Genomic DNA, 23,816 nt, shown 5'->3' on the forward strand with positions numbered 1-23,816 from the left:
CTCTCAATATTTTGACTTTATTCTCGTAATATTTTGACTTTATTCTCATAATATTTTGACTTTATTCTCGTAATATTTTGACTTTATTCTCATAATATTTTGACTTTATTCACGTAATATTTTGACTTTATTCTCTTAATATTTTGACGTTATTCTTGTATTATTCTAACTTAATTGTGGCATTATTTTGACTTTTTTCTCCATATATATTTTTTCTTAGTGTGTTCCTAATGCTCTGTCGTAGGAATCGGATCTGTTCTGATAAAAATCTGAGGTTTTCTTTGTAATCCGTGTCGCTCAGCCCAAGATGGACGTTGTGATGTCTTGTTGAGGAAAACCGTCCTTTCTGCTGGTCTGCATCTTTTCCTCTGTGCAGAAAATCATGACTAGAATAAAAATCCCAGTCCAACAAACCCTCCTCCTTTGTGGCTAATGGACACTTTGTTAGCAAAGAATGGGAGCTGCTCTCCCCCAGCGGGACGGCGGCTCTTACCGCCTTTTAGCTTTAAATAGTACAGGTCTTCCAGCGCTTACACTTTGCTGCTGCACCACTGTGTCTGTTTATTGAGAAACGGAAATTATTGCGCCAGATAGCATCCAGTCGGCCGAGCCGGTCTCGTTTCCCTCCTAGTTCTTTGTGAAGCCCGGTCAGAAGCGTGAGCGGTTCCAGCTTAAATTAAAGTCTCTTGTTATCTGATGCAGCTTTGTCTCCTCACACGGTCAGTGTTGTCGGCAGCCGCGGTCCATTTATGCTGTGAACTGGCCTCATTTACAGCCCGCGTTTACAAGTCGGCTTTGTCTCCAGCCCATGAAAGGCGGTTTAAAAGGCCTTTAGGAGCTGAAGCTAAAGCTGCAAACAGAACTGGGCTGGGCTGATAACAGAGTCGCAGGCTTTGCTTTGTTTGCCTCTTCTCTTCTGCAACACACACAAAGCAGCGGCTGGCTTATTTTCGTCTCATGGAACGTGAACTTAATCGTTGCTACGCGGTTGTGCGGCTCTATGAGCAGCATTATTACTGCTTGCACACTTCACTTTCATCTTTTACATGTCGTCCTTTCATTTACTCTTCATGTATTCATCATCCGCGCTCTTTTGTTCCTTCCCTGGAGGCTCAGAGCCGCAAAATGTTTCATTGTGGAATATTAAACATCCTTACTCAGGATGTTCAATATTAAGGATTAAGTAAGGATTAAACATTCTTAGATTTAAGAATTTTGACTGAAATCTAAGAATCCTGGCTTTTTTTCTCTGAATTCTGACTTTAAATTCAGAATTCACTTTTTTCATAAAATTCTTTTTTTTTTCAGAAAATTCTGACTTTGACATGAAAATTCTGACTTTTTTCAGAAAATGTTCACTCTTTCTGAAAATTCTTCCTGAATTTTTTTTTTTCTCAAAATCCTGACTTTTTCCTCAGATTCCTGACTCTAATCTCAGAATTATAATAGTTGAAATTGTTTATGCACCGTCAGGCAAATCTAATCTTAAAACTAAAGTCTACCAAATAAATTTGGGACTATCTTTCAGAGCCTATAAAATGCAGGTTTACAAATCCTATAAGCATGAAGAAACGGGTATATTATTGTATAATATAGCTGTTCTTATAGGATAAAGAAAATCAGAGTTGGAGAAAAAGCCAAACTTACTAAACTTTAGAACGGACTTTCTGATGAAAGACAACAGGATTACTGGTGTACAGTTTTTACATCCTGGACATTTTTAAAGCTACTCACTACCCAGACTTTAACTCAAACCTAATCAAACTTCCCCCAGATGTTGCTTGGGACATGCAGAACGCGTCTGGGGCAGTTTTACTTTTTGTTATTTTGTTTAATTGCAGGTCTCGTCTACCACATAAAAACAAGCCTCTCCACATGTGCATTCCTCTGATGACATCACATGAGGTTCAAGGAAGCTGATTGTCCTGATTTCTTCTGAGTACATCTTGTTTTTTTCTCTTTTTATTGCTTGTTTTTTTTTTTTTTTTTTTATCAAATTCCTCCCTCACAGACGTTTCCTTTTAATCTGCAACCAGAAGTTGGGTTTGTGTGATAAAACACATGGAGGTTGTTTGTGAAGAAGACTTTAAAAGTCAGATTTCATCACTGAAGAGTTTCAGTGATTACTTGGTCAGTTTTCAACAATAACATTCATGTTTTCTGCAGAACTGAAAACAGTTGATCGTCAGCCGTTTTCTACTGATTCCAGCTCCATTTCTGTGCCTCTTGTGATGTCATCGACTCAATTACACACAACGAAGAATTTCATAAATCCATATGACAATAAAGTCTTAACAGAAGGAGAATAAAGTTATTTTATGAGAACTCCAGCATAAAAAAATAATGTAATGCTATCACTTTATTCTTGTATTATTTCAGCTTTATTCTCGTACAGTTAAAATCAGATTTGGTTTGAAAAAAATCTTAGATTTAACTATTAAGCCGTGTTGGTCAGCACTAGTGCATACAATATGTACGTAACGTGAATGTTTGTGTTTCATCCCAGTGGCCTGTGCTTGATTTTTCTACAGCACATGCAGAGACTCTGCATTCTGGTTCTGGTTGTCAGAGTTCAGCCTAAAATTAAATTCAGATCCACGACAGATTGAAAACTCTTCAGGAACGTTTGTGTTTCTGCATACATTTCAGATGCATTTCCAATATCTGGCAAAAAGCTTGCAAACATGACTGTCTTCAGGACTGTGTTGTGACCCGTTTCTGCAAGTAAATGTTTCTGTTGGTCAGTCCTGCAAATCACCTTTGAACAAAGCAGCTTACGTTCTGAAGTGGTGGTGGTTTCCCTCATGAATATAAATGACTTTTTCAGCCTTTATGCTCGGCTGCAGCCGTCTTTTCCACAAAGCGCGAGGTCGCAGTAAACATTTAAAAGTTGAGCTACATTTTCTCTTACTTTGTCCTGAAAGTTTTGTTGCTTGTCTATTTTTTTTTTCAGTACCGCTCCAGTGACAATTACGGCATCTATCACACGAGTCCGACACAGCCCAGCCTGATCCGGCCCGTCGTCCTCTGGTCGCAGCAGGACGTCTGCAAATGGCTGAAGAAACACTGTCCGCACAACTACCTGACCTACGTGGAGGCATTCTCACAGCACGCAATCACAGGTTCACCCGTCAGAAGACACATAATCACCTTTTTAAAGTCATCTGACAATAAATCAGGCTAAACTTTCCCGGTTTAGCTCAGAATTTTCAGTTTCTTTAGAGAATTTACAAAATTACATAAAATCAAGGGTTTTAAGACTGTTTGATTTGGAACCAAGAGTTCAACATTTATTACATTTTCAGCTGCTGTGGTTCACTTTCACACTGCGATGTCAAACGATCCAAACTAATTAAAAAAACTGTTCCCCTCCTCTCCTGTGGGGGCGCTATACCAAGAACCACTGAAGGAAATGACACAAAAACCTCAGAAGCAGACACTAAATGTAAATAAAAATGGTGTAGCAGTTGTAGGATTTCTTTTTTGTTTTTTGTGAAAGACCACAAGTCGTTTCTCCCTTTAAAGTTAGACTTGTCGAAACACAAGTCTAACGTTTGGTTGTATTTACCCAGAATCCCCTACACTGTAGTCCACTTCCTGCTTTTGGAGCGGTCTCCTTGTCATTCACATATAAATTCAAAGCGCACCAAAGTTGAATTCAACTGAACAGAGACCTAGGTTAGTTTGCTTTTTTGGTTGTATCAGAGTTTGATTTCACATTCATATTTCCCCTAAGGAACCTGACTTTCTAGACAAATTAACTTGAGTTTGATTAAAGCGGACTAAACCGACCCTTGCTGTGTTTTCACACGAGCCTTATTTGGTGCTCTTTAACTGAACTCTAGTCCGGTTCGTTTGGGGAAGTGTGAACGTGCAGTCAAACTCTGATGCAACCAAAACAGCAAACTCTGGTCCATCTAAAAACCTTGATCTCAGTTCGGTTTAAGTGAACTCTGGCGCAGTTTGAATGCATATGTGAACACCAAACGGACCAGAGACCCATCCAAAAGCAAGAAATGGACTATAATGCAGGGCATTCTGGGTAATAGCAACCAAAACAAACATGCCAGCAGCAGAAATGGTCTTTTACCAAAGACAAGAGAAATTCCACAACCACTAAAATCTGACGCTTCTCCATTTTGTTTACATTTTATGAAAAAGGAAGTTGTGCTCAGAGTCTTCTTCTGAGAGTTTTGTATTGTTTTCTTCAGTGGTTCTTGACGCAGCGCCCCCACAGGTGAGGAGGGGAACAGGGTTTTCAATTAGTTTGGATCTTGCTAACCACAGTAGATGAAAATGTAACAAATGTTGCAACTTTGGGCTCTGGTCAAACCGAATCTCCCGGACTATCAAGTGTGAAAACATCCGTGGATTAATTTTCTTCAGAATAGTGGAAAAGCCTAAATGATGATGTAAAGTCTTCTGAAAGCAGCTTTCACTTTGCAGGCCGTGCTTTGTTGCGTCTAAATGGGGAGAAGCTGCAGAGGATGGGTTTGGTGCAAGAGACGCTTCGGCAGGAGCTGCTGCAGCAGGTGCTGCAGCTCCAGGTGCAGGAGGAAGGGCGCAACCTGCAGCTGCTCAGCAGAGGTAAACGGGGGCGTCTTCAGGGTCCCTTCAGACATTTTCACACAACAAAAACAAAAATCTGTAGTTTCTGCAGCCATATTTATTAAAATCAAAATAATATTGGAGCATTAATTGGAATGAATTTGTTTTTTCTGCCATTAAAAAGAGAAGTTCTCTTGTATTTTCTCTCCTTCTGGACGTTTCTCCTGACACGTCTCCTCTCTGGTCTCCAGCAGTGAGCTCACAGCTGCAGCTCAGGCTCCCTGCTGTGCAGAACATGATTGAGCTGCAGCTGAACAAAAATCTGGACAAAACCTGAGAAAATAACTCGAGACGCCGATCGATTGTTTTTATCCTGCTTTTACATTTTCACTTTCATTCTCCCATCTTAGACTGAGATAACAGAGGTGAGGTTATCCAAGTAGTTTGAAAGTTTTCTGACTTAAAAAGTTTAATGTTGTCTTTTTAATTTACCAGATAGAAACGAAAAGCACCAATTTCCCTTTTGTACTTTTTTCATTATGCCAGAAACAAAAATTTAAATATGTTTACTGAATGTTTTAGTTGCTTGACTCATCATTTTTGCAGAAATTTCAATTTAACAAAAAGTAATAAGTAAATCAATTAAACATTTACATTGTTTCTATAATCGTGATATTAATTTACCCTGATCCCTCAGTCTTCATTTGATGCTTTGTTTTGCGCTTTTTGACTGTAGTTTTATTACGTTCACCAACTCTGAGGAAATAGCGATAATAAATAATTGTTAACTTAAAACAAGCTGCTATATTGTGCTTTAAAGTTACTTGTCAGTTTTGTCTTATTTCATGTGTACTAAGATATTTGCAGTAGAAACTGGTCCAGAAAAACTCTGTAATATTTTGTGTTTTTGCCGTAGAGGCTCAGGGTAAAGTTTCCACAGCCTGTGATGATGTGGGGAGCCGTGTCATCAGCTGATGTAGGTCCAGTGTTTTATTTAGTCCAAACTGAGTTCAGCTGGAAAGTTTAGAGCGTTTACATAGCGGTTTCACTCTGAAACAATACCAGAAACCCTTAAAACACTGAAGAATTGTGTAACCTAAACAGATCTTCATAGTCTTGGATATTTTGCACGGGCTTAATAAATCATTCCACACAGCATGTCCAACATAAACGCTGTAGAACGTTTTAATATGAAAGGTTTAAGGTTTAACAACCTTACGGAGCCATTCTGTCTGTAACATCTTATCTGTTTTCACCCTGGCAGATGCAGTAGATATGAAATGATGGGGGCAGAAAAAATGTCTGTACAGTTTATCTTTCATGTATGGATGAGTCAGAAAAGCAAACAACTAATGTAACTGCTCAGCCTCACACAGCCTGTAGTGCCTGAACTCTCGTTTGATTAAAAATAATTGGTCAGTTAACCTCATCATAGCTGGTAAACTACTGGTAGAATAAATAACAGCCATTTAAAGGGAACCATTAAAGAAAATTCTCAGTTTTTATATTTACATTTGGATCTCAGCTGCTTCTAAAAACAACCCAAGTGGTGAAAAAAAGCACCTAGTTGTTTCCAGCATTAAGTTAAAGTTTTTTTGGTGTCTGGAAAATGAGCCGTTTCAAAACCTTCCCAATTATCAAGTCACGCTTGACAGGCACTGTGCTGTTACCTAACAACCCCAGCCGAGCTCAGCCTCGTTTAGCAACGCAATTGGAGCTCCAGCATATTTGGACAGCCGGTTTTACCTCTGTATGCGCTGTACAATGGCTGCTGGAAAACACAAGAGTTTTTATTTTTTGTTGACTTACCATCCAGAAGCCACTTGCTGCATTCTTGTTGTTTGTGCAGGAGGCTCAACTAATGCTTTTCAAAGATGTACGGTTTTATAATTGCTCGTCTGTTTGATCCCATTTTCATGTTTGAGTGTAAACGTTGAGTTTCGGGGCTTGGCCAGCAGCAGCTTATTTGGATTTAAAGTGATAAGAGGCCATAAAACAGCTTGTTCAAAAAGGAGCTCAAAACTGAAATCTTAGAATAATTTTGTTAAAAAAAATATGAAGAACATGTTTTGTATAGACCATAGATCTTTCGTAAACTGATCAGGGAACCATAACAGGTCAGCTTTAAAGAAAAGAGAACATTTAACAGTGCTCACCTCTCATTCTGTGGCTTTTTTTCAATGTTTAAAAAAAACAACATTGTGCTGTTTTTCCAGAGCATTGTAAGATTGATTGTTTTCTGTCTGTTCCCTGGCAACTGCTCAGAAACAAACCCCCCTTCAGTCTTTTTCAGTGACAGCAAATTGTTGTTTTTACACTTTGTTACGGCGCAGGCTTCACCAACAAGCTCTAACATGTCAGACGGGTCGGTTGGTGGATTTTTCCTTTGTGTGTGAAGCCGTCCCAGCTGTTTCCAATCATACTGCCTGGATGAAATAAGAAGCAGCTGCTTGCAGCTGGGACACCGAAAAACAACTGCGCTGAATGTTTCTGATGGTGTTTTTATTCTTCTAGGTTCTTTTGGAAGAATATCTTAGCTGGAGAAACCAGACGCTCCGATGAGGAATAAATCCATCTGAGCTGCAGAATGGTGTTGAACGATTTTAATTCAACATCGACATGACGGACAGACGCCATCTTTACAGACTGTGAACTGTGATGAGAAAAGCATCATGACAATCTGATCTAATGTTGTACTGCTCTGATTTCTGTTTAATTATTATATCCATGTGTATCTTTAAACACTGTCTGAATTTTTATGTCAAAAATTTAATTATTAAACAAAACTATTAAAGTACTGGTGCTTCTTTGTGTGTCAGTTGTTTTGAGATGTGAGATGGACAGAGTTGGGTTGTAACTAGCTACATTTACTCAGTTACATTTACTTAAGTAACTTTTTTTTTTAAAACTAAACACTTTTAGGAGTATTTTTACTACACTGTACTTTTTACTTTTACTTGAGTAATTTGTTATGAAGTATTTCTACTCTTTACTTGAGTAAAAATAAAAAATTCATCATACTGCAGTTTTTGTTAGATTGAGTTCTCTTTTTTTGAATTTTTATTTTATTTTACTTTGTTAATTGTATGACTTATTGTCATTTTCATCCTAAAACTACCAAAACATCCACTTGTATTTTGGTCCACCTGATTATGTAATTTTTAAATATTAAATGATTAATAATTTGATCAGTTACTCAGTACTTGAGTAGATTTATTTATTTTTTTTACCAAATACTTTTCCTTGAGTGATTTCTTGGATGGCTGCTTTTACTTTTTACTTGAGTAAAAATAAGTTGAAGTAGCGTTACTCTTATTTGAGTACAATTTTTATCCGCTCTGCCCACCTCTGGAGACAGATTAATGATGATGGTTGTGATGAACTACATTACCCATAATCCCCCAGCGTTCCCAAGACGGACTCCATTCAAGGCTGCAGCCGATGCAGGATTCCGGCGGATGCAGAGACAGAAAATAATGACTTCCCGCTCGGACAGGTACACCCCGCTCCCATTCGTTGCTTTTACCTGGTTTTAAATGACAAACACAGGAAAGCAAATAATTACGCGTTTATTAACCGCATCCATTCCGCAGCAGCTTGGTTATCCTGTGACGTAACGCTGACCACATTCACACTGACGCGCTTTGTTTCTGCTACTTCATCCAAATAAAACATCTGTCATCCATATGTGACAACAGCTGCGACTAAATATTTATATTATTGTGTCTTTATTAGTTCACTTACATCGTTGTTGATCAAACACGGAGTTAAAAGTAAGTGATGGGAATTACGTCACGGCATACGTCACAGATAGGTAGGAAACCTCTAGATTTCCATCCACCAAGAGAATAACATGAATCTGTCTGTGTTTTGGGTTCATGATTAAAATATTCATTCAGACTGAATTTGTTATTCTGTAGTTATACTGCTCGTGTAACTTTTTTTATTTTGGTCTTTTAAATAAAACAATTTGCTTATAACTTTATATTTTTGTCTGATGACGTTTTAAATATTAAATCAGATGTTCTGAACATTTGAACAGAATATTTAAATAAACATATGTCGATATACAATTTTTTGGTACTATACTAGCAGTAGGCGACATTGGAATTTTATCACAATATTTTGTAGTACTATTACCGTTATATTACTATTATCATTTGTTTCTTTTTTTATTTGTTGTTGGATAACAGATTATGAAACACTTACATGGTACAGCTGGTTGGTACTATAGTGACATTTACTTGAGTAACTACGCTGTAGTAATTTTATTATGAAGTATTTCTACCCACTGAATGACAAACATGTTTTAGCCAAAGTTTCACCAGACACAGACACACATCTACAGTTTTTGCTGAAATTTGATACGTTTTTTCTTATTTTTTTGTTACTTATATGAATTATTGTCATTTTCATCCTTAAAATACCAAAATTTCCACTTAACTTTATGTTTTAGTCTGTCTGATTATGTAATTTTATTCAGTGATTGATAATTTGATCAGTTACTCAGTACTTAAATAGACATTTTACCAAATATTTTTTCACTTTTACTTGAGTAATTTCTTGGACAGCTACATTTTACTGTTACTTGAATAAAAATATTTGGCCACAACACTGTGACAGTATTAACAAATATGTAATAATCATATTCTTTATAAGAGTTACTGCCGTTTTAAGTGTTTAAAATAATAATAAAAATATGCGGTTAATTGATTAATCATCAGAATAATCGATAGATTACTAAAATAATCATAGCTGCAGGCTTAATCTGATGTGTTCTGGACTCGGCGGTCATCCGGTGAAGAGCACCTGGTCCTCTTTGCGTTTCCAGGTGTCTCTATTTATACCAGCCGAGCGGCTCTTTTCCGTCAGTGATCCTCTTAGCGTCCCACGCTGTGGCAGCAGCGTGGAGCAGCTTTTCCGATGATAGTTCAGGCTGCAAGCCGAGCTGTAGCCTGAACTGCACACAGCAACAGGTTCCTCCACGTTGTTTCGGGGAGGTTGCCACGGTAACCGAGCGGCTAGAGAGCCGCGAGATGTCAAGCGGATCGGATATGTCTCTGCTTGACTGCACCGGAGCCCGAATCTCCGGGTGCTGGTCACTGAGAAGCGACCGCAGGTAAGCGCTGACTGGACCGTGTTGTTGCTCATCACCGGTGGGAGGAATACTTTCCCACATGACGGTTTTCATATGTGGAGAGATTTAAACGGTCTCCAAACGCGGTGTGGTCAGAGGTCAGGGGCAGGGGCAGGGGCAGTGCAGGATCTGGGTGTAGGTGTGGGATTAATTTGGCTCGGTGTCTCAGATTCAAATGGGAAAGTCATTAGTTTTCATTTCCATTCATGTCTCATAAAAAATGAGAAAGAGCCCGAGTTTAGCTAGCAGCACTGCTAGCTACATTCAGGCTAACTGTAGCTGCTATGAGGGCTGGGCGATAAATTGACTACCGTATATCGATTGATTGAATATTTGTCTTTTGGCAATTTAATTTTTGTAAAATCTGGGCTTTTTTTTTTTTTAACTTTAGTTTTACCAACGCGCTCCTTGGATTTCCAGAGTTCATAGCAGCACTCCCAGGGCGGCCATCTTGTTTGCCATGCTTGTTTTCGTTTTATTTTGACTTTGAATTCAGGTCAACTGATGAAATATAAAGCTAAGATTACTGTCCATCCATCCCATCCAGCCATCCATCCATCCATCCATCCATCTTTCTCTCCCCATCTTTAAAAGCCTTCCAGAAATTTTACCAAATTCATCACAGGTGCTTAAATTTAACTAAGAAATTGGACATTTCAGTCTTTAAGTATTTTTAATTTTGACAGGAAAAACGCATCATAACCCTGAGAGAATGAGACCAAAGTGAATGTGACGTGTTCGTTTTAGAGAGAGAAATATTAAACCTCACAGCATCACCAAGCGTTTGGATTTAATGTGTGAAAAATATCATCAGAAGTCAAAGCTGAACTCTGAAGCTATTCTGGAAATGGTGCCATAGACCATAAAGCTGAATCAGATCAGATCTGTTGCTGCAGCTCACCATGCGACTTCTCTGACCCGCCTGCTGCTTGCTGTTCTGCAGTGGGAGCGGAGAGGACTCGCTGGACCGGCTCCTGCCTCACGCCGGGGCCCCCCGCAGGAAGAGCGCCACCTCTCTGAGTAAAACGGAACCACCTCTGCTCCGCACCGGCACACGTACCATCTACACCGCCGGCCGCCCTCCCTGGTACGACGAGCACGGCGCTCAGTCCAAAGAGGCTTTCGTCATCGGTATGACGCGGTTCTCCTTCTTCATGTTACAGAGTCCACCATTTTGGACCGTTCTCTCTTCATGTCCATCAGGGCATTTATCATGCTGGCTTGGTGTTTTTGGGGGCCCCCTGGTGGCGTGGAGGCCCTAAGCAGCCACTTAACTCTCATTATCTTGGGCCGGCTGTGATGTCCATGTACACTTTTACGTAATCAGTCATTCATACCACCAGACATTAGATTCACCCAGAACAGCTGAGATCTGTGTGTCTGCAGGGCTGTGTGGGGGCAGCGCCTCAGGGAAGACCACTGTGGCCAACAAGATCATCGAGGCGCTCGATGTGCCCTGGGTTGTGCTTCTGTCTATGGATTCTTTCTACAAGGTGAGCTGTTCTTCCTCATGCTTATATGTGGATTTACTGCAGAAAGAAATCGTCTTTAGGAGGAAATATTTTCATCCTCTTGGTGTTTTGTTGTGCCAATGTTTTCAGTCACAGACAGAACCATTTAATAAGCCGTCATGCTTTCTGTTTGTCTGCATGTATCATGTATGTTTATGCCGTTGCTGCTGTTAAAAGTGAACAGGTTAGGATAGATCTATGCATGTTTGTTACATTTTTTGGACAAAATTATTCTTAATAAATTCAATTTTAGTCTGCTCAGTTTGAGCTCCTTTCAGAATGAGCTGTTTTGATGCATCTTGTCATTTTAAATCCAAATAAGCTGCAGCTAATGGACTATCAAATGACGTATTATGACGTAAATTCACATTTTGTAAGCAGCTCAACGGTAAGCAGCTCAACGTTTGCACTCTCATGTGAAAATCACTGCAATTAGATGCGCAATTATACTGCCGTACATCTTTGAAAAGCATTAGTAAAGCCTCCTGGACAACCAACAAAAATGCATTAAGGGGTTCATTTCTGGTAAGTCAACAACCAAACACTTATCTTTTTCAGCAGCCATTGTACAGCACAACAAAACAAAAAAGAAACAGTTAAGGCCCAAGAGCTGTTGTTGTTGCCTTAAGAACAGCTAATTCATCTAAAACCTGATCATCATTTATTAATTAAATTTTCCTTAAATTCCCAGTTGTTTCTGCGTGTCTCTAGTTTATTTATTTTTTTTATTTCATTGTGCTTTCTTTCTTTCTTTCTTGCACAATGAAAGAAAGAAAGAAAATGAAAGGAAGGAATTTTGATTCTGAAAAAAACCCAGCTGAGCCTGGAACACAGCTTTGGTTGCTAGGTAACGACTGGGCTTGGCTGTGGTTGCTAGGTGACGGGCAGTGCCTGCTCATTTGCGGCATTAGATTCCGGAGGTTTTTGAAATGGCTCGTTTTCCAAACACCCAAAAACATTAACTTACTGACAAAAAAACGTGTGGATGTTTCTTTTTTTAGGTGCTTTGGCTGTTTTTAGAACCAAACGAAGGAACAGAAACTTACAAAATGTGAATTTACGTCATAATACGTCACTTGATAGTCCATTAGACTTGGTTTGATTGTAGACCGAATAGCAGAGATTCTGGCGTGATGAACATTTAGAATGATTTACCGAAGAGCTGCTTGTTTTCCTGCGGCTTCGCGGCGTCTCGAAGCTCCTCTGAGTTGCCTCCATGCTGCATTTGCTGCAGGTTTTGTCCCCAGAGGAGCAGCTCCTGGCAGCGCAGAACGACTACAACTTTGACCATCCGGGCGCGTTCGACTTTGAGCTGCTGGTGGCCACGCTGCGAAAGCTGAAGCAGGGAAAGAGCGTCAAGATCCCTGTGTATGACTTCACCACACATGGGAGACAGAAAGACTGGGTACGTGTTGCTCTGGTCGCGCATCAAAGCGTATTTATTACTGCACTGCAAAACTACAAAGTCAAACAAGTATTTTTGTCTAGTTTCTAGTGCAAATATCTAACTTGTATGTAACTTTTCAGCAAGATATAGGAGCTTGTTTTAACAAAATAATTCCTTAATATTGATGAAACCATTCTAGCTGATTATTTCACTTATAACAATACATTTTTCCCTTGTTACTGGTGAAGTAGTCTGCCAGTGGAACTAGTACTTTTTTAAGGAATTATTGACTCAAAACAAGCTCATATCCTGCTGAAAATTCAATTACAAATTAATTTAGACTTATTTCAAGTGCACTAAGATATTTGCTCTAGAAACTAGACCAAAAATACCTTGTAAGATTTTGTGTTTTTACAGTGTAGTGTCTCTTTCTGATGAGCAGAATGAAGGGTTACCTTCTTCACCATGAAGCAAAAATAAACAAAAATCCTATTTTTCTCACTTTATATCTTAAAAACGGTTGTAAATGCATGTATATTGTTCCTTTATCCCTATTTATTTCCTCTAAAGTTGATAAATGTATACAGTCCTTGTTTGCGCACACATTCTTGGTCAATGAATCTGATTTTATTTTTGCTAATTTTGGTGAAATATTCACAGGTAATTCACAAATTTGCACCCAATTAATGCTTTTAAAATGTATTCAACCCCAAGATGAGTTCATGTAAACTCGTGGATTTCTCCATCAGATTCATTCAAAGTAAACATTTTTTTCCTCCTCAGAGCACTAATATTTCCACCACGTTATAAGTGAAATAATTTTCAAGTGGAATTTGGACTTTTTCATCAGCATTATGGAATTGACTTAAAACAAACTCTTATATCTTGCTGAAAAGTTTGATAATTGCACCAGAAATTGGACCAAAATACTTGATTTTGGTGTGTTACAAATCAGTGTTACACACTGATTTGCAGTGTGTGACAAGTAAATTAAGAACCTGTCTTATAATTTTAAGAAAAAGAATGTAGGATTGTATGTTTGAGGGCTGAATTTTCAAATTTGAGATTATAGAAGCAAAGTGAAATTAAATTGTCCCTCAGACTTGTTTCTGTTTCTTCTTTTCTCCTCCTCATGCTTCGGCCTTTTCTCTTTCTGCAGAAAAATGTGTACGGCGCGAGCGTTATCATATTCGAGGGAATAATGTCTTTTGCAGACAAGGAGCTTCTCCAGGTATGGCAGCACATCTTTCATTCCTCCGTATTTGAAGAACTCTCTGTGAAACAATCAGAAGCTGCTGCTTTTTGCAGCCGTTCTGCTGAAGTCGGAGCGACTGAAGGTGTTTCTCTTTCTGCCCGTCTGCAGCTGCTGGATATGAAAATCTTTGTGGACACAGACTCAGACATCCGACTCGTCCGCCGGCTCCGCAGGGACATCACAGAGCGCGGCCGGGACATTGAAGGCGTCATCAAGCAGTACAACAAGTTTGTGAAGCCTGCCTTTGAGCAGTACATTGAACCCACCATGAGGCTGGCCGACATCGTCGTGCCTCGAGGTTTGTGCCGCTGCGGCCATCTTGAACAGGGAACGATGTTCCAACAACTTCTGACTTATGTTTCCCTTGTGAAGGTGGTGGGAACATGGTGGCCATCGATCTGATAGTCCAGCATGTCCACAGCCAGCTGGAGGAGGTTAGCATGTGGCGCCCCCATGTGTTCAACAGATGTAACTCACACACTTTTATTTTATTGTGGTTCGTTTGTGACTATAAAACAGAATAAAATACTCTTTTTAAAGCTGTAGAAATATTACAAATCAACTTAACTTTTCCCATTTTTTACTTTATAAATTTTATTATTAAATTCAGTCATCACCACACTTTATAAATACTAATATATTTTCTAAATTTCTAAAAAGCTTGTGTTTTTTTTTTCCAGAACAAAAGTTAATTTGTTGGTTTATTTTTTATTATTCCAAATATGAATATTTGAATTTTTTTAGTGTATTGTTTTAGCCTGTATGGAAAATTGGCTGCAACACTGATTCTAAACATTTGTTTTCTGTACAACAGCATAGAAAATCATAATCAAAAGCTTAATTTTTTTTCCTTTTTCTTTTATATGCAAATTGGTAGATTTAATAGAGAAAAAAAATATGTTCCCTTGGTGGAAAACAATGTAACGTGAAATTGAGGGAAATTCAACAATAGAATGAAAAAAGCAGTTAAGAGTAGAAATTAATTTGTATCTATTCAAAAAAATAAAATGAATTTTGATTGTGTGACAGTGGCTTCAGTAAACCTGATGGGACACAGATTACTCTGTTTAAAAATCAAAGTTTGGAAGAAAAGGGGCAACAACTAAAACTCAAGCAAATATCCAGTTATTTATTATATATTACATTTCTCCTAGTACGGCACCTTGGTGAACCCCGTATGCAGTTTGAAAGGCGTAAGAAAAACATGAAGAAAAAGAGGCAACAACTAAAACTCAACCAAATATTAATTTATTATTATGATTATTGTGGAGAAACGAATAAGTTAAAAAGTTGGTTTGATGTGAGAGCTAGAGCGTTAACATGTACTTTTTTAGACATAAACGGTTTATCAACATTAAACCATTTAATACGTTGAACTGATTTTAGTGGCCTGTAGACAACTTTTAGTACTTTAAAAACAAAAACCATTAATAAAATACTAGAAAACTACAGAACCCCATTTAAAACGGAACAATATTGTATTGTTTACTTGCACATATTAGAATCATATTGTTTTCTAAATAAATGTTTAACCAAGATTTTATGATCAATACGTAGAAACATAGAAAGAGACCAGAAAAATCTCAAACTAATAAACTCTGGATGTTTTCCTTCCTCAACACAATCTTTAGCTTAGCTAAAAAAAAAAAAAAAAAACCTTAACCTAACCAAAAAAAGAACTAAAAAATAAAACAATCTTTAGCTTTATCTCTTTAGCTTAGCTTGTGTGAGTTTCACGCCGTTCAAACTAGAACTGGGCCTTTAAACGCATCTAAATGTCCGTCTCATCCAGGAGATTTATAGGATTATTGTGTTTTAATGATGGATTTTGGGGGGTAAATTTTAGAGGTTTTATACTTTTCTATTCCTGACAGTCTTTTCTCCTTTGATTTTCTTTGTCTTTTCATTTAATTTCTTTTCTCTTTGTGCAGCGTGAGCTCAGTGTCAGGTACGCTGAAACATATTTTAGCTTCCCAGCAACTAAAACTTGACTCCATGGCGGATTTATTGCCTCTGTGTGCACTTTGACCTAGTCAGAAGTTTACACACATTCTTCATGCGCACAAATATCTTATTAATTTTGGACTTTTAAGGATTTGCTTTCTTTTGAGTGATCTTGAACGTATATCGTTGTTTTTGTTTTGTCGAACCATTAAACTTTTCTCAGAGGGAATTTGTTGGTTGCTTCTGAACATCCAACAAATCTCCATCAGACGGATGAAACAAGAACAACAACATTTTTTCCCTCCATCCAGGAGTGGTAGAGGTCTAGGGTCAGGAAAAGGGCCGATAACATCCCTGCAGACCCCACACATTCTGGACACATTCTGGTTGGACATTTATCTTGAGATCACTGCTACACAGATGGTAGATGCACTTCAAAAACACTAAATCTTACCAAGTTGCGTCCCGTTTCTGGTGAAAATATCTTAGCAAACATGAAATAAGACAAAACTGAATTACAAGTAACTTTTTACCAAGAGATAAGGAGCATTTTATAAGTGAATATTTCCTTTACATTAATGAAAAAGTGCTAGTTCCATTGTCAGATTATTTCACTTGTAGCAGGACATTTTCCCAAGTGAAATAGTCTGCTAGTGAAACTAGAACTTTTTCATCTATTGTAAGGAACTATTGATGTTTAATAAGCTCCCATCTTACTGAAAAGTTACTTGTTATTTTGTTTTGTCTTTTTTCAAGAGTATTAAGATATTTGCACTAGAAATTAGACATAAAATACTTGTCAGATTTCACTCTGAACAGCTGGAAGGGTTAGCTGCTCTACCGTGAAGCGAATTAAACATATTTGGACAACAACAATCCTATTTTACACATTTTGTGTATGAAAATGGCTGCAAACAGAACAATATTAGCATATTGTTCCTCTAATCTTATTTTACTCCCTCTAAGGTTTATATATTTAAGGTCTGAGCGCTTTAAAACCAAAGTCAGATTCCTTGGTTTTGCACACAATCTTGGTCAATAAATCTGATTCTAATTCTGCTGATTCTGATCAAATATCCAGCGGAAATTCAAACATTTGTATCCAGTTCATGCTTTTAAAATGTACTGAGTCCTAAGATGAGTGTATGTAAACTTGTGGCTGGACATTGTGTTTCTGTCAGAGTAAATAAAAGTAAAACCCTTTTTCTTTGTCTTGTTTTCTCCAGAGCTCTGCTCGCCTCGGTCCAGCAGACGCAGCCGCTGCCTCAGACGCTCAGCGTGCTGGAGAGCTCGCCGCAGGTCCGCGGCCTGCACACCATCATCAGGTACGGCGACACGCAGGTTCACCTGAAGAACTACCGCATTTAAACTGAAGGTTGTTTCTCTGCTGCAGGAACAGAGAGACGAGCCGAGATGAGTTCATCTTCTACTCAAAGAGATTAATGCGTCTTCTCATCGAACATGCTCTGACTTTTCTACCCTCTCAGGTGGTTTCAATTAGAAAACTGGTGTTCAAAACATGCAGCCTCGCATTTTAAGCACCTTGCTGTTCTTGAGGTGACTGATTTAAAAAAAATAAAAAATTTTAACAAAAGTGTTCTGGATCAATTCACTGCAAAAATTCACACCAAGCATTTTTGGTTTAGTTTCTGGTGCAACTGTCTTAGTACTCTTTAAATGAGACAAAACTAATTTACAAGTAACTTTTCAGCAAAGACATCGGAGCTTGTTTTAAGTCAACAATGATTTAAAATGTATTAAAAAGTACTAGTTTTACTGGTAGGTTATTTCATTTATGACATGGTAAAAGTGACTTGTTTTAAATGACATAATTTGTCAGTGAAACTGGAACTTCATCAATATTAAGCATTTATTAACTTAAAACATCTTCCTGAAACAAACACAGACACATAGCTGCAGTTTTTAAGTTTCATATTTAAAGAAATTAATTTGGAAAAAATGTTTCTTTTGCCTAATTTTGTTCTTTTGTGATTATATTATTTATATGGATTATTTTCACTTTGATCTTTAAAATGCCAAAAGTTCAACATATTCTTATATTTTGGTCTGTCTGATTGTGTATTTTTTAAATATTAAATGATTAATCAGAATGATCAATTACACACTACTAGAGTAAACTTTTACCAAATACTTTTCTTTTTACTTTTTTGAGTTTAAAATGTTGAAGTAGTGCATTTTTACCAAATATTTAATGACTATTTTACACTTACTGGATTAATTCCTTGGACAGCTGCCTTTTACTTTCACTAGAGTAATTTTTTGTATGCTTTACCCATTTCACTCCATGTCAGCTAAAAAACAACAACTTTCCTGTGTGTTTCTCTTTTTGTTGCTTCTTTTTGCAGCCTTGTGTGGTTCAGACTCCGCAGGGCCCGGACTACGACGGCCGCAGCTATAAGGGGAAAGGAGTGAGCGATGTTCTCTTAGCTCCCTGCTGAGCGTTCTCCTCTCCTCGCCTTTGCTCCACTTCCTCTTCCTCTTCCTCGCCTCCGCAGATCACCGGCGTCTCCATCCTGAGGGCAGGAGAGACCATGGAGCCCGCCCTGAGGGCCGTGTGCAAGGACGTCCGCATCGGGAAGATCCTGATCCAGACCAACATGGACTCCGGCGAGCCAGAGGTAGCGGAAACCCTCAACCCGACCCGACCTGTTTGCTATTCAACACAGCGTCTCAAAATGACTTTCCACCATTGTTTTTTTATATATATATGTATAAAAAATTCTTCCTGGTGATGCTTGTCTCCGTGGTAACTACCTGTCCTGTGCCTGTAACCGTGGCAACCGCTCTACCCTCCACTCTGGCCTGGCCAGCTGCACTACCTGCGCTTGCCCAAAGACATCAGCGAGGATCACGTCATCCTGATGGACAGCACCGTCTCCACCGGCGCCGCGGCCATGATGGCGGTCCGGGTTCTGCTGGTGGGTGGAGACTAGCTACGAGTCGACCGCACTCAACCCCAACACGCTCGTCTGTGTTTGATTGGTGGTAGAGATGAAAGTTATCGATTAATGAGATCATCTAAAGTTGATTGAGCTTATCAATCGAATGATGGTTCATTTGGGCCTTTGTAGATAGAAGCAATAAATTTCCACCAAAAGACTCCAAAACTTTAGATTAATCTCAGAAATTTTCTATAAAAACAAGGACATTTCTGAGCTCCAAAAGTTTAAAATTTGCTTGATAGAAACAGATCTATCTAGTAAAATTTCAGGAATTTTCTAGAAAAAAACGTGGATATTTCTTATATTGAAAAGTAAAAAATTTGCTAGAAAGAACTCCCGAAATTATCAAAACTAAAATTTTGAGATTTCTGAGATTGATCTCAAATTTTCATTTTTTCTAGCAAATTTTCAACTTCTTCAAACTCAAGAAATTTCCTTTTTTCAAGAAAATTTCTGAGATTAATATAAAAATGTATTCTCTATTTTTTAGAATCTGAAATGACCTCATGTCATCGATCTTACAATCGACTAATTATTAATTCATAAACGACCATTTTCTTAGAAACCTAAGTTTTATCTCGTATCAACAGTACCAACTGTATTTTATAACATAAAGGCATACATTTTCCATAAAAATGCTGAATTTAAAAAATATTCTTTAAATTTTAACATTATTTTGTGTCGTCATCTCTATTAAATATTGATTGAATAAATATAAATTTGTGTTTTTTCCACATTATTAAACCTATACATATTTTAAAAAATCTCTTAGGTTACAGAATAGAAAAATGAACGATGAAAATATGTGAAACAGAGAGAAGATCATACAGAAGAACTGTCTCTGCTTGCCCTGGAAGGAGAGTAAAAGATTTTTTCTATTATATGAATTAACTCAGGACATCATCATGTTTTCCCCACATTTCCATTTTTTCTGCGTCCTCTGCTTTTCTGTAACCACATTCTCGTCTTTGTAGCGCATTTACAATATTTGATTAATAAAGTTGAAGCAGCTCGACTGAATAAGAGCTAGTAAGATAACAACTTAATGAGTTTGTCGAGAGTTTATATTTCAAAACGTAACATCATAAAGTGCATTTTCCACCCCACACCGGACCGTTAGACCGTTTCTCTTTCCAGTTGCTCGATATCCCCGCCGCCATCTTTGTTTCTATATTAACGGCTCAGAATGACCAGCGGCGCCCTCTGCTGGATGGCGGCCAAACGACAACACTAAAGGAAGGTCTAAGCGTATCGAGTGAAACTAATTTTAATATAATAAACTACTAATCGATTTGCATTGTTAGTTGGTGAGTTTGATTAGTACAATGTTTGGAAGACATTTTAAAAAAGATGATTACATCTGGTGTGTGTCTGAGCAGGATCATGAGGTTCAGGAGGAAAAGATCATGCTTGTGTCACTGCTGATGGCTGAACTGGGAGTGCACTCTGTGGCCTACGCCTTCCCAAAGGTCAAGATCATCACCACGGCTGTGGACAAGGACCTGGACGAATCCTTCCACGTCATTCCTGGTATCGGTAAGCAGCCATGCACATTTAAGTTTCAGTTCACTCATTTCATTTTAACAGAGATGTAACTTGTTACTTTTACTCAACTACATCAGTAACTTTTTTTTTTTTAAAAGATGTACTTTTATTTGAGTAATTTCATTTTGAAGTATTTTTGATTTTATTTGAGTAAAATGTCTGGATTTTCTACCCATTGGATGAAAAACAAACATGTTTTAACCAGAAGTTTACCAGGCACAGACACACACCTGCAGTTTTTGCTGAAGTTTCATAAGTTTTTTTATTGAAAGAAACTGATTTGGAAAAAAGTTCTTACTTTGTTACTTTTATGAATTATTGTCCTTTTAGTCCTTAAAATACCAAAATTTAAACTTAAATATGTATTTTTTGGTTAATCTGAATATATAATTTTTAAATATCAATTGATCACTTGATCAATTAGTCAGACTTTTTACCAATTACTTTTTTACTCTTACTTGAGTACATTTTTTGAGTGCTCTACCCACCTCAGATCCTGTAAATAAAACATAAAGAAGCAGCAACATGTAATGTATGTTCAAAATCTAAATATAAAGTATTATTTACCTTAACACTATCTCAAAATGACAATAACAACAAAAAAGAAAAACTTTTATTCATATCAGTTACCAGTAGCAACCTCAAACACTATAATTAGTGAAACTAAATATCCTTTAGAAGAACTGCATGATAAAAAAGGATGAGCTCAAAATAAAACGTTGCTAAGATATCAAATGTGACGTTTGTTAACAAAGCTGCTGCTTTTTATGAGATTTAAATGAAGTTTCAGTCTGAGTCACATTATAGACCTGCATATAGAAATCTGAATTTTGTCATTTTAAAGGACTATTTAGAGCTACGCAACTTTAAATATTGAAAATATAAATCGATATTGTCGAAAAATTGTTTTTCTAAGCATTGCTAAAAGCAATTTTTGACATTGAAAAGAGCGTTTTTGGCTAAAAAACTAAAAAAAAAAACTAGATCTGACTGCAGCTTTAACTAGGAATATGTAGTTAATGATTTTAATGAGAATGTGTTGAATAAATGTGGGCCTGCTTATTGACAGAAAAAAGAGAGTGCAGAAACTGTGACTAATCTTCAACCATCAAAAACACAAATGTTTGGACCGGAACCGTCTTATGTACAAAATTAGTGTTAAATTAGGTTAAAACTTTTAAAGCATTAAAATCCTGTATTTCTCTTTGTGTTCCTAAATAAAATGTAAACTGGGGTAAAACTCTAGAAAATACAAAACATTACTGTAACCATAATAGTAGTAAACGTTATAGTAAATAGTAGCAGCAGAAACAATGACTGGTTTTCTGTTTCAAATGAAAATGATGATTATATGTTTTATATTTTTGTGTATTTTGTGAAAAACGTCTGCATGTGTTTAGTTTAATTTCTTTTTAACGCTCCTCCTTTTCCTTCCTGTTTGCTGTTTCTCCGCTGCGTGTTTTCAGGAGACTTTGGGGACCGGTACTTTGGGACTGACGGGTCGGTCGGCTGGAGTGATGAAGAGAACCAGGAGCAGCTGTCAGTGTGACTCTGGTTAAGGCACAGACACCAGATACATTCTTATATTAATTTTATACACTGTAGACCATTTTTGTATGATAAAACAGCTACAAACGTGCTGAATATTTCTATAAAGACTGGTGCCATCATCACCTGTGAGGTTAAACATTGCAATAATTTAATCTATTTCATAATCTAATCCAGGATATGAATGAATTGTCTGTTTTTAAACTGAACATGTGTGAAATGTGCAGATTTATATATTTTTTAGGTTTAATGTGACAGAAAAAATGTCAACAGGAAAAACATCACATCACTGTAATGTTCATTTTGTTTTTTGTTTAGCATGTTATAATGATAAGTGTCTTCATTTCCAAGAAATGCTGCACCTCTATGTAACTCACAATATTAAAAAAAAAAAAGCTATGCAAAAATATTAAAAATTAGCTGCTAAAGCTTCTTACTAAGTATTTATGGTCAGAGAACTTCCCCTGCAAATATCTTAGTACTTGGAATAAACAACTAATTTGTAAATAACTGTTCAACAAGCTTTTATATGAGCCTGTTTAAGGTAAATAATTCCTTAATATTAATGAAAAAGCACTTTGATTATTTAACTTATAAAATGTCTTTCTACAAGTGAAATAATCTGCCAGGGAACTAGAACTTTTTCATCCATAGTAGGGATTTATTGCTCATGTTTCTTGCTGAAAAGTTTATTGTAAGTTAGTTTTGTCTTATTTCACGTGTATGAAAAATATTTGCAGTAAAAAGTAAACCAAAATTACTTTGTAAGCTTTTGGGGTTTTGCAGTGTACTCTGTCTGCTCTGCACTTTTCACAAAAAGTTTGGGATATTTGGCTTTTGTGTGAAATTTATTGGAAACTTAAAGATTTCATCTCGTTCCAATAAGATTAAATAATAAATGATTAAATTTATGTAAAAGTTTTCTCATCTCCAGCAACATATTCCAGTGAAATGGTTCAATAATGTGTCATGGAATTTGAATTTTATCACAATATTTTGTGGTACTATTGTGATAACGATAGAAATAATTTAAAAAAAAACTATTTTATTTCTTATTTTTTGACTGTATTCATGCCACCACAAACTCAAATATTGTCCTTGAAAACATTCCCATTAGGCTCTTTCAGGACGCCACTTACTTAAAAAAGTGGGATTTATATCACTGAATTTCACACAGTGTCTGCATTTGATCATGTTTTTTAATTTTTTGTTATTTATTGATGATTTCATGGGACAAACAAGTGGACAAAATGGCAATAGTTCTTTAATTTCCAGGAGATTCACATCAAAATTGTTGTTGCAAGAAGCGTACAATATTGCACTCGCATTGTATTGGTTCAACGCAGTAGTTAATATATTTCAGGAGCCATGCATTCATATAAAATGCAAATAATACATGCGGCCAGTTGCTATGGCGACTCTTGATAAAACAAATGTGACCAACGCGCCAAAACTGAGAGATTTGGAGACACAAAGATGCTGGAAAATGAAGAGAAGAAAGAGGAAAATGTGAATTTAAACTCAGAGTTCTGATTCTGTGTCAAAATGCTAATAAACAACCATTGTTAATTTTATGTCAGTTATATAAAATCATCACAAAACTGTTTCTTTCTTGTTATGGGATTTATAAACCTGCATTTTCTTCACTCTTACAGCCTGACATCAATTTATTTGGCAGATTTTAGTTTTAAGACCAGATTTGCCTAAAGGTGAACATTTTAAGAAATTCTGATTAAAAGAAAAAAAAACATCTGAATTCTGAAAAAGGTTAGAATTCTGAGACAAAAAAATTCAATTCTGAGAAAAAAGTTGGAATTATTAGATTAAAATAGGAATAGAAGAAAAAAAATCCATAATTCTGACCTTAATTGGAATTCCAAAAAAGTAAAAATCCTGAGAAATAAAGTCAGAAATCTAAGTAAGAAGTCACAATTCTGAGAAAAAGTCAGAATTCTTAGATTGAACTCAGAATTCTGAC

At 37.0% G+C, this 23,816-nt stretch overlaps 2 protein-coding genes and 1 long non-coding RNA gene across 5 annotated transcripts in view; 2 read left to right on the forward strand and 1 right to left on the reverse strand.

Moving 5' to 3' along the window:
* samd10a (sterile alpha motif domain containing 10a) overlaps positions 1 to 7,345 on the forward strand; it is a 14,567-nt gene extending 7,222 nt beyond the window's left edge. Inside the window, exons 3-5 of the mRNA XM_007553549.2 lie at positions 2,954 to 3,122; positions 4,447 to 4,587; positions 7,063 to 7,345. Coding sequence (XP_007553611.1) covers positions 2,954 to 3,122; positions 4,447 to 4,587; positions 7,063 to 7,085 — 333 coding nt within the window. The 3' untranslated portion in view covers positions 7,086 to 7,345. The remainder of the gene's footprint in view (positions 1 to 2,953; positions 3,123 to 4,446; positions 4,588 to 7,062) is intronic.
* LOC103139075 (uncharacterized) lies at positions 4,594 to 12,436 on the reverse strand. Its single transcript, XR_001662307.1, has 3 exons — positions 12,352 to 12,436; positions 7,940 to 8,074; positions 4,594 to 4,829 (listed from the first exon to the last, which is right to left on the reverse strand). It is a non-coding gene; the product is annotated as an uncharacterized LOC103139075 (long non-coding RNA).
* On the forward strand, positions 7,776 to 22,221 carry uckl1a (uridine-cytidine kinase 1-like 1a). 3 transcript variants are annotated; one of them, XM_007553547.2, is made up of 15 exons: positions 7,780 to 8,044; positions 10,629 to 10,816; positions 11,072 to 11,178; positions 12,431 to 12,601; positions 13,743 to 13,814; positions 13,947 to 14,136; positions 14,211 to 14,272; positions 15,770 to 15,786; positions 17,009 to 17,107; positions 17,176 to 17,269; positions 18,149 to 18,211; positions 18,299 to 18,421; positions 18,614 to 18,721; positions 20,125 to 20,281; positions 21,757 to 22,221. In XM_007553547.2, the coding sequence occupies exons 1-15, from the start codon at positions 7,911 to 7,913 to the stop codon at positions 21,837 to 21,839; spliced, it is 1,668 nt and encodes a 555-aa protein (XP_007553609.1). In that variant the 5' UTR covers positions 7,780 to 7,910; the 3' UTR covers positions 21,840 to 22,221. The 3 variants fall into 3 exon arrangements, with proteins under 3 accessions (XP_016527700.1, XP_007553609.1, XP_007553608.1); XM_007553546.2 differs by lacking the exon at positions 7,780 to 8,044 and adding an exon at positions 9,364 to 9,667; XM_016672214.1 differs by lacking the exons at positions 20,125 to 20,281; positions 21,757 to 22,221 and having other exon boundaries at positions 7,776 to 8,044; positions 18,299 to 18,701.
* The last annotated feature ends 1,595 nt before the right edge of the window (positions 22,222 to 23,816 follow it).

Source organism: Poecilia formosa, unplaced genomic scaffold (assembly GCF_000485575.1).
Source record: "Poecilia formosa unplaced genomic scaffold, Poecilia_formosa-5.1.2 Scaffold57, whole genome shotgun sequence".
NCBI lineage: Eukaryota > Metazoa > Chordata > Actinopteri > Cyprinodontiformes > Poeciliidae > Poecilia > Poecilia formosa.